This window comes from Cynocephalus volans, chromosome 1 (genome assembly GCF_027409185.1).
Source record: "Cynocephalus volans isolate mCynVol1 chromosome 1, mCynVol1.pri, whole genome shotgun sequence".
NCBI lineage: Eukaryota > Metazoa > Chordata > Mammalia > Dermoptera > Cynocephalidae > Cynocephalus > Cynocephalus volans.
The window spans coordinates 26,767,112-26,777,298 of NC_084460.1; the positions used below are offsets into that span (position 1 = coordinate 26,767,112).

Genomic DNA, 10,187 nt, shown 5'->3' on the forward strand with positions numbered 1-10,187 from the left:
CTGAAATTTGGGAACACTGATAAAGGGGAAGAGCTGGCCTGGGAGGAGACCTGGGCTCAAATCCCAGCTTTATTTTGATTCACTTGCCTTTAGCTCATTCTTCCCCACTCTGGGCCTCAGTTTCCCTTCCTACAGCCTCTGCTACCCCGCAGCAGATGCCACTGTCTTCTCTTCCTTAGCAGGCCTTTCCCATCTGAGAGCCCCAACTCCTTCTGCTCTCTCCACTGCAAATGACATTCCCACTTGTGTCTACCTGGCAGGCAGATCATCATTCCATGTCCTCTGCCAATGCCACCTCTTCCATGAAGCCTTCCAGGATGCCTAGTGATTCCTTCTTGGGCCCCCTCCTTATAGCTGCTCAAAAGTTCGCAATCGATGGTCTGTCTGTCTGTCCTATTATAGCCTCCTCCAGACCGAGTCAGTCCTGAGGGTTGGCTTATCTTATTCCTCATGATTCATCTAGTACAGGACAAGGCACAAAGTTTGTGTCCACTGAACATTGAACATGTACTGAACTGGCTGGAAAAATAATACGTGAACAAAGGTTAGGCTGATAGATTTTGTTGTGATAGATGGCAAGCTCTGTGAGAGAAAGAACTCTTTTTATCTTATCCATGTTGGCATTTCCTGAGTCTACACTGTGAGCTAAGCACTTCACCCCTGTTGACATTAAACCCTTACAGCAACTGCGCTTTAGTAGCAAGTAAAAAGCCTCCATCTAATTAGTTCCTAGCATGTGCCAAGCCCTGTTCCTGTAAACATTTTACATGACTGATCTCATTTAATTCTCACAACCCCAGTTTTTAGATGAGAAACTGAAGCACAAAGAGGTTAAGGTATGCACACCCCCATTTTACAAACGAGGAGAGGAGGGCTCTGAGAGGGCATCATACCAACCACCTTAGATAAGTGACAGCAATGACGGGGAATTTGAGCCTGGACCTTTCCGATGCCCTTGACCACCAGGTTCACTGTTAGGCTTTGCGGGTCCATCAGCCAAGTCACTTTTGGGCCGGCCCAGACATGGCATCTGGCTGCCTCCAAGAGCTTCCAACTGTGCACCCCCCGCCCCCGTTCCCTCCAGGTGTTCTGTGACATGGAGGCCAGTGGAGGCGGGTGGACCCTCATCCAGCGCCGTGAGAACGGCAGCGTGAGTTTCCAGCGGAACTGGGAGGATTACAAACAGGTAACACCGCTGCCCTGAGGAGCAGCTTTTCAGCCCTGAAACATGGGGTGGGGCTGTGTTAGCAGGGACTGGTTTGCTGTCACTCTTTCCCAGAAAAATATCAGCTCACGTAAAGCTGACCACCCTCAAACAGATTTACCCGGTGCACACTCGCTTTCTGGGACCCCGTGACCTGAAATTGAACACTCTTTTTAAAAGTTCTGACATATGTCCTAAAAACGAAAGTTTAACTTTATTTTAATATAATTTTTGGAAAACATAATACATATACATTATTAAAAGAATTTTTAAAAAGAATACAAAGGAAAGGACAAAAAAAAATAATCCTCCCCCACTGACCTCTGACTACATTGGTTAAATGAATTTACTTGTCTTGTTGCACACCTGTGACCACACCTGCAGGAAACATTCTTTAATGTGGAATTGCTGGCTCAAAGACCTCGTGCATTTTAGGAGAAGAAAAATAGTGCCTTTTGTCTTCCAATTTTTTATTTAAATTGTTAATAAAGGATTTGGGGCAAGCTGACTTAAAAGCTCTTAACGTTTTTGAAAGCAAAAAAGAAAAAGTTCGCCCAGTTAAGTTTTAAACAATCATTAAAATGACAAAGAGAAGAAGGGTACTCAGATGCAAAAATGCACAACAGAGTGCTGAATGGCGACCATTAGGTTCATCAGCACCACACCTTGACTAAAATGGGGAGCAGGGATTAGGTGTGCCTCTGTCCTTGGTGCTGAATTCTTTAAATGAGCTCGGGTGTGGGGACAACAAAATCCCAGTGCTCCTAGCTTTACATTTTTATGATGCTGAAATTTTGCTGTGGCTACCCTGTCACTGCACAAATTTTGCTCTACTATTTATATAGCTGATTAAAATCTTTTCTTTAATTTTTCTAATGGGGCGTAATACACATGCTAAGTGCACAAATTTGAAGTGTAAGGGCCAGTGAATTTTTACATATATATTCACCCACACTCAGAGCTAGATGTACAAAGCTTCCAACAACCCAGAGGCCCCCCCCAGGCACCCCCTCCCAGTCAGTACTCCCTGAAAGGTAGTTGCTTTTCTGACTTCTATCACCACAGATTAGTTTTGCCTGATCTTGAGCATCAGAGAAACGCAATTTCAATTGTTTTTAACAGGCTTTTACATTTACGAAAGTCTTAGTCTTTTTCCTCTAGGAGGTGTGGGGCTCTTGCCCCCGGGTCTGCCCACACTGGACTTCAGAACTTGATCATTGGGCATAGTGGTTTTGGATAAGCAACCCTGGAGCCTGGCCCAGCTCAGCTACTGAGCCAGGGGAGTAGCCCCCCTCCCCGGCACGCAGCACACCCTCCCCTCCCCTCCTTGTAGGGCTTCGGAGACCCGGCCTGGGAGCACTGGCTGGGCAATGAGGTGGTGCACCAGCTCACCAGCGGGGCAGCCTACTCTCTGCGTGTGGAGCTGCAAGACTGGGAAGGCCGAGAAGCCTTCGCCCAGTATGAGAGTTTCCAGCTGGGCAGTGAGGGGCAGCTGTACAGGTGAGATGGGCCCAGGCCGGTGGTTGGGCTAGAGTCCCACAGGTGGTGGCTACAGAGTCTGCACCAAGGTTTAGTCCCTGGGTGTCTCCTGTTTCTACCATCTGTCTCCCATTTGGGCACACATCACGGGAACTGGAGGCAGATGGTCACGATTCAGCATGTCCCACTCACTGGGTAGAGTGGAGAGAATGTCACTGATGCCACCAGCCCAAGAGTGGGAAGGGGCCTTCCAAGGTCAATCACCACAAGTCAGACATTTTACAAAGAATTAAAAACAAAGAGGTGATTTTCCCAGCCTGACCTTTACCCTGGCTGAGATGGAAACGTCCCTGGGCAGGGAGCTGGGAGACCTGGGCTCATTCTGGCTCTGCTCCAGCTTGAGTTATGAACTTGGGGAAGTCAAGCTCTGGCTTCTCTGTGCCTCTGCCTCTTCAACAGCAGCACGAGCTTAAATATGAGGATAGTGTAGAATCATCCAAGTTTCCCACCCTGTCCTCAGTCAGGTCCTTGGTGTGTTTAGGAAAAAGACAGAGCATTTGTTGAGCACCTACTATGTTCCAGGCACAACACTTCATTTAATCCTCCCCACAGCACCTTCAGGCAGGTATTACTGTATCTGCTTTAATAATATGGAAACTGAGGCACTGAGCTTAAGGAGCTGCCCAAAGTGACAAGTTAGAACTCAGGTCTCCGTGCTGCCGAGTCTCGTGTCTCCCCATCATGACGTTACCTCTCTGAGATACTCAAGGATCGGAAGGTAACCCTGGGCCCTGGCTATCTCTGAGTCAGGGTAGAATTGGATTTATAGACACTTTGGGGGCTGAAGAGGACCTCACATGCCACCTGGTTCTTTATATGATGCTAGAATCTCCTCCACAGCCACAATCTTCATCCAGCCATGCTAGAATAGCTCTACTGCTGGGGAGATCACTTCCTCCCAAGGAATTTCTGAATGGCTCTTTATCCCCTGCACTTAATCACTTAATATCTAATTCCACTTCGGATGAATTCTCTGAGATGAGCCCCATCTAGTGTCCCCTCCCAGTCAATACTCTTATTAAATGCCCCTGCTTCCTGCAGCAAGGCTCTTTCACATTTCTCTTCATAGCACCCACCCCAATCTGATAATCCTCCTTAAAGTGCAAGGTCCAGAGCTGAATGGAACATGCCATGGGTCTGGGCTAGTCAGAGCTGAGATGGATGGCCCCTACTCCTCCCAGCTGACCAGTGAGTAGCCACGACATCTGGATGTCTCCTATTTAGGCCACTGAACACCAAAGCAAAGACTCCAGTCCTGCCTCCATCCCCACTCCCTGAGTGACCCTTAGCCCATCCCTCTACCTTCATGTCTATAAAATGGGTGTCCTAGGTGTACCTACGACATTCAGAGCATCCTGAGGCTTGAATGAGATACCTCATGTAAGGTGTTAACATGGCCTGGCATGTGGCAAACACTTAGCAAACAATATAGCATCCATTATCCCCAGGCAGCCCTTCACACCCTTGGGTGGCCTGCTCTGCGTGAGCCAGACCCAGGCCTGTCTTGTCAGCGCTGTTCCCATCCCTGGTGCCTGGCACATGCACATGCATGCGAGGAAGCTGAGGGAGCCTCCCAAGTCTTTCCTACACATGTAGCCATTAAGTCTCATCTCCCTGACCCACTTCCTGGGCAGCAACTTCTGTGGCCCTAGTCCAGGATCTGCCATTTGTCTAGAGGAGAAAATATTGGGAGAAGTTGTTTCTCACTGCACTAAGGAACACAGGTCCTGGATCCAGACTCCCTGGATATGAATCCCGACTCCATCACATATTGGCTTCATGACCTTAGACAAGTTTATTTAAGCTCTCTGCTCCTCAGTTTCTCCATCTGTAAAATACGATATCTATGTCATAAGTGGGATAGCCTCTGCCATAACATATAGGAAGTGTTAAACAAAAGCTGGAAATATACAAACGATATATTCAAAGCAGAAATTCAACATTTCTGCATCTATGTATACATTGTATATTATTTATGTCCATGTATACAAACATATACATGTGTGTTAAATTTGGAACCCCATGTCATGCTCTGATATGTGAATTTGATGCTCTCTCTCTGGTTTTTTAGCTCAGTCATCGAGAGAGCTCCCTTTCCATGGCTCCAGGCTGTTATGCCCATGGATCAAAGGGCCCACATTTACTTGACCCTCTTCAGAGCATGAAATAATAACAGTATATTGAACATTTGCCTAATGCCAGGCATGTGTTGGCAGTGTCATTGGGAGTAGAATCAACCTGGGACCTTCCCCCGAACTTGGTCACAGCCCACTGTGGTGTGTATGTCTGTGGGTGGGTGTTTCCACCAGAGACAATCCCACACACAAGGGGGACAGGATCTGCCTAAGGGGAAACAGAGTGGGCATGGAGATGCTGGTGCAATCAGAGAGGACTCCCTGGAGGAAGGAATGCCTGTAATGTAGGGGCATTTTTCAGATAAAGAGAGGATAGGAAGGGCACCCCAGCCAGTGAACATGTTCTGAAAATAGACGTAGAGAGATGACCTCCAGCTGGGCCAGACACTCTTGAAACCTGAGCCAGACTCTATCAAGAGATGCACGGATCATTAGGAAGTGTGCAAATTCAGGAAAAACCTAGGGGGCTGGGGTTGCAGTTCCTAGAAACCACAGGAGTCCTGGAAACTGCGAGAGGAGGGCTGGGGAGAAGTGACAGAGCAGACACTATTCCCAGTGCCCCCATCCTACAGGAGCAACTGGTTGGTTAGGTGGGAAGGTCCCCACAAGGAAGCCCAGAGGGTGGGATGGGTGGGCTTCAGCAGCTGGGGAATGGGCATTGGAGGTGGGAGGGGCATCCTTATTTGTCAGAGGCAGTCATGGGTCCTTCCGTAGCCTGGCTGCAGTGCATGCACAAGCCCGCAAAGGAAGTGGGCCACACGGAGGGATAACGGGTGGCACAGACAAGGCACAAGCACATGTGCATATGGGACACATGCCTGCCAGAGGCGCCACCACAACCAGACCCACTTACAAGTGCAAGATACATGCAGAGATACACAGGGACACATGCAGACACACGTGTACTGTGGAGGGGCTCATCACACACTTGGGATACATGTTTAGGCCTCCAGAGCACACACACACACACACTCTGACGTGCAGAACTACACAAACAAGTACACACAAAGCACAGACATGTGAGCAAACGTGCCTCCCATATATGCTTGCAGGTAAACACATGCACATAACACCGGACGCAAAGACTCCAGAGCCCACACTCGGACCCACCATAGATACTGCAGCAGCAACTCAAAACCTACACTCATCCTCATGCAGGCAAGTGCATCAATGCAAATCCTCACAACTGCAGATGCACAGACTCACACACAGATCCATGGACCCATGGAAAACACACCTCATATGCATAACTTGGGATCCCCTACAGACTCATGTATTGCTTTAGGTTTCCTCAGGCCTGAGCCATGAACAAGCTTAAAGTGCATCTGAATAATGGGTCAGGTGGGGTTCCTGGTCCATGACTTGGGCACCCCCAGAGGTCACACATCCCCATTCTGCTTCCAGATGGGAAGGGAAGAGAGGCAGAGCCTGAACTGAGGACTTGGGGACAGTACAGAAGCCAGCGTTGCTGGACTGAGCCCATGAGACCAAACGACTTTGGCAGCCCTTATGCCACCCACACCCGGACTGCACATGACCCCAAACATCCTAAGCCCTGAACCTGACTTTAAGCTGACATGGCTCAGCCCTCAAGGGGAGCCACAAGGAGAAGCCAGGACCACATGAGTACCTGGGCCAGCCTGTCTGTCCCCACCCCAGGGAGCTCTGGCCAGGCAGTCCTCTTTGCAGGTGATTTGCACCAGCAGCCATGTGAGCTCAGGATGGCAGAGTTATGGGCAGAGTTAAGGCTTCATGGATGGTCACAGCCATCTGGACCAGGAAGGCCATGCCCCACCTCACCACAAACAGATGGAGCCTATGGGTGAGAGGTGTGGGGACTGAGCACCACATAGGCAGGCCCCACGTTCCCTCTGGACACCTCTGGGGGAATCTTCCAGGCTCCGCCCTGGTCACATCTGCCATCCACTTGCTCCTTCCAGTAGGACCTTCCTAATTGCTCCCCACCTGGCTCCCACAAGTAGCCCTAAGTGTGTTGAGCACTCACCATGAGCATGCTGCTCTGTGCACGTCACACACTGAGGCTGCACACAATGCATAAGGTTGTCGCTGTTAGTATCACTGTTGTCACCACTTCTACAAATGAAGAAACTGAGGCTCAGAGAGGCGAACTTCCCAAGGCCATGCAGCTGTCGAGTGGATTTGAATGCAGGTGCTCTGCCCTCCAGATCTCATGGCCATCACCTCCATGCAGGCCTAGACATGCTCACCAGGGCCACAGAGCCTGGCAAAGAAATGTAAACCCTCACCCAGCTGGCTGCAGATGTCGAAATCACATGGCTGGGGGAGCCCTGGGTAGAGATCTATGTGGGCTATGTGATCAGGGAAAGATTGTTGGAAGAGGTAGGCGGATGTGAGCGGGTGTGATGGGGCTGCGACTGCAGGACAGCCAGCTGGGAGCACAATGCATGGAGACTCCCACATCAGACCACACCAGGCTGGAATCAGGCTCTGACACGCAGTCATTCTGAGACCCTGGGCAGGTTTCTGTGGCTGTTGGGCTCTGCATTTCCTCATGGGTAGACTGGGAGGAACAGCGTGATTTGGGGATGAAACAAGACTGAGCTAAGCCCTGCAAATCACTTTGAACAACGCCTGGCACATAGTAGATGCTCAAAACAAATGCAGCCGTTGTCCTTGTCATTGACTTTGTCCAGATCATTCTCACTCCCTTCCAAGGCCAAGGTTCAGGGAGATAAGGGAGGCGTGGCACACGCAGTAGCAATGTCCCCCACAGGCAGGAGGCAGGGAGCACAATTCAGGAGGGGAACCCAGCCTGGGACAAAGCCCCTGGGGAGGCCCTTCCTCAAAACAGCCCCAACTTGACTCTGAGGCCCTCTCCCATCACCACTTCTGGGTGGTCTCCAGGCTTTCTCTGAGTGGGTATAGAGGTTCAACGGAGAAGCAGAGCAACCTGTTTCTGATGGATGCCAACTTCAGCACCCACAACAAAGACAACGATAATTGCAACTGCAACTGTGCCCTGCTGCTCTCTGGAGGTAGGTGCACATCAGAACCTCTCCCACCCATGGGCTCACCTGAATGGTCACCCCTATTTCCTCTCCCAATTCCTTTGCACCCAGACACTGTCTGTAGGGTGCAGGTCAGAGCCCTGCCCACCCACGGGCTCACCTGCCTGTGTTCCACCCGTACCTTCCCAGCAGGTCCCCTCCGGGGTCTCGCCTCCTCCTAGAGCTGGCCCCACCAGTTTTCCAGTGAAACCAGGTTGCAGGGGCACTGGGGATGGAGCTCCAGGGGAGACATAATGTTTGATTAGTCCCCACCCCAAGCAGGACCAGGATGGGGGAGACCAGTGGGAGGCGGAGGGGACAGCTCCACACCAACTATGGCTCAGGCAGAGTTCCCTGAGTGGGGACAGAGGACAGAATGGGAGATGGGGATGAAAGAGAGGCAGAGACAGAGAAGTAAGGACAGAGATAGGAGGAGAGACCTCCTGAGACACAGAAGCAGGGACAGATGGAGGCAGAGCGAGACACCGAGGCCGACAGAGAGACACAGCACAGCGGAGATGGAGCACTGCACCAGGACACAGAAGTACAGAGTGAGCGACGCAGAGGGAAATGCTACCCAGGGAAAGGCCAGAGACGGCACAGGGTGTGAGACACAGAGAGACCCAGAGACAGACAGGGTGACAGAGACCAGACACAGAGGAACAGGCACCCTCAGAGCAAGACGAACACAACTGGAGGGTGACACACAGAGTGACAGACATGGGCACAGAGACCATCAGAGAGAGAATAGACAAACCCCGTGTGTGAGAGACTGAGAGAGGGACAGAGAGCCCTGAAAACCAGTGGGGGGGTGACAGGAGACCTCGCTGGGGAGGCCCAAGTAGAGAGGGTCAGTGAGGGAGGAAGGCAGGACACAGGACTGGATAGATGGCCAGGAGGAGCAGAGGGGCCCACTGCTGCCCTCCAGAGGCCCCGGCTGTGCAGAAGGACTGGGAGTGCCCCTCACACACAGACACACACACACACACACACACACACACACACACACACACACACGCCCACCCAGCCCCGTGCAGCTGGCTTCCCACAGGAGGCAACAGCCCTGATTAGTCTTCGTTCTCTTTGGGGTGCAGGGGCTGCCATCATCCCTCTGGCTGGGCCCCACTTCCCAAAGCCTCTTTCCTCTCTCCTCCACCAGGGTGGTGGTTTGACGCCTGCGGCCTCTCCAACCTCAATGGCATCTACTACAAGAAGGGTCACCACACAGGCAAGATCAAGGGCATCCGCTGGTTCTCCTTCCGGGGCTCCAGCTACTCGCTGCGTGCCACTCGCATGATGATTCGTCACGTGGGCGTCTAGCAAACAGCCAGGCCTGGATGCCGGACCACACAGGAGGAGCCTGCACGAGTATCCCCTGGACAGTTAGACACAAGTGCAGGACACAGTGCCAAGATCATGTCCTCAACAGCCTGAGTCTCCTGAGCCAACCCTCCTTGCCCCAGAAGTCCAGAAGAGTCACCTGCCTCTCTGTTCCCCTCAGTCTGTGAAATGCTGGGTGTTCAGGGGTCCCTGCCTCTGCAGCACCCTTCCTCCCTCTTCCCTCCTTCCCCCTGCAGGGACCCCCAGCCAGTCTGATGGTCACAATGGCCTGAGTGAGCTGGGAACAGCTAACCTGGCACCTCAGAGGAGCACATGACCAGCGGTGGGATTGCAGGCGAGGGGAGGGCAGGCATTTACAGGCAGGAAGCTGCCAGATGGAGGACAGATTCTGTCCCCAGGGTTGGCAGAAGGCCATCTTCTGTTCCAAGCTGCCCTCACCTTGAGATGTCCTTGAGTTTTCTTTTCAAGGACACAAGGGCTGCACCCACCCCCTATTGTAGTCACTGTTTCCCCTCCACTCTCCACGGCTCCGGGCTCCACTGTCTGGAGCTCAGACCTGGTTTCTCAGGAGCTTCAGGGCATCTGACAGGGACTCCTTTACCACCAGCATGTCCTAGGGGGTGTTCCGCAGAGAATCACTTTTAGTGAGAGAAAGACCAGGTGAAATAAACGTGACTAGGCATTCTTAGCTGCAGGACTTGTCAGGGCCTTTAATGTGGTCGTGTGCCTTGTGACTGCCCACGAAGGGGCTACAAGTGGCCAACTTTCTCCAACTATCCTTATTTGATAAGGGGCCCTGGTTCTCCAAGAGGTCTCTTGGGGGTGTAGATGCCCTTGGAAAAACTGGTCCTCACCTGTCATGAGGGGGAGCCCCAGGGCCCCATTCCCTTCCTCAGCTGAACTCACCCATTTTGGCTATACGGACCACAGTGACAGCCT

General features: G+C 51.8%; 1 protein-coding gene across 1 annotated transcript in view; it reads left to right on the forward strand.

Moving 5' to 3' along the window:
* LOC134371253 (angiopoietin-4-like) overlaps window positions 1–9,227 on the forward strand; it is a 33,790-nt gene extending 24,563 nt beyond the window's left edge. Inside the window, exons 6-9 of the mRNA XM_063088277.1 lie at window positions 1,085–1,186; window positions 2,538–2,704; window positions 7,765–7,895; window positions 9,067–9,227. Coding sequence (XP_062944347.1) covers window positions 1,085–1,186; window positions 2,538–2,704; window positions 7,765–7,895; window positions 9,067–9,227 — 561 coding nt within the window. The remainder of the gene's footprint in view (window positions 1–1,084; window positions 1,187–2,537; window positions 2,705–7,764; window positions 7,896–9,066) is intronic.
* Window positions 9,228–10,187: the final 960 nt, after the last annotated feature.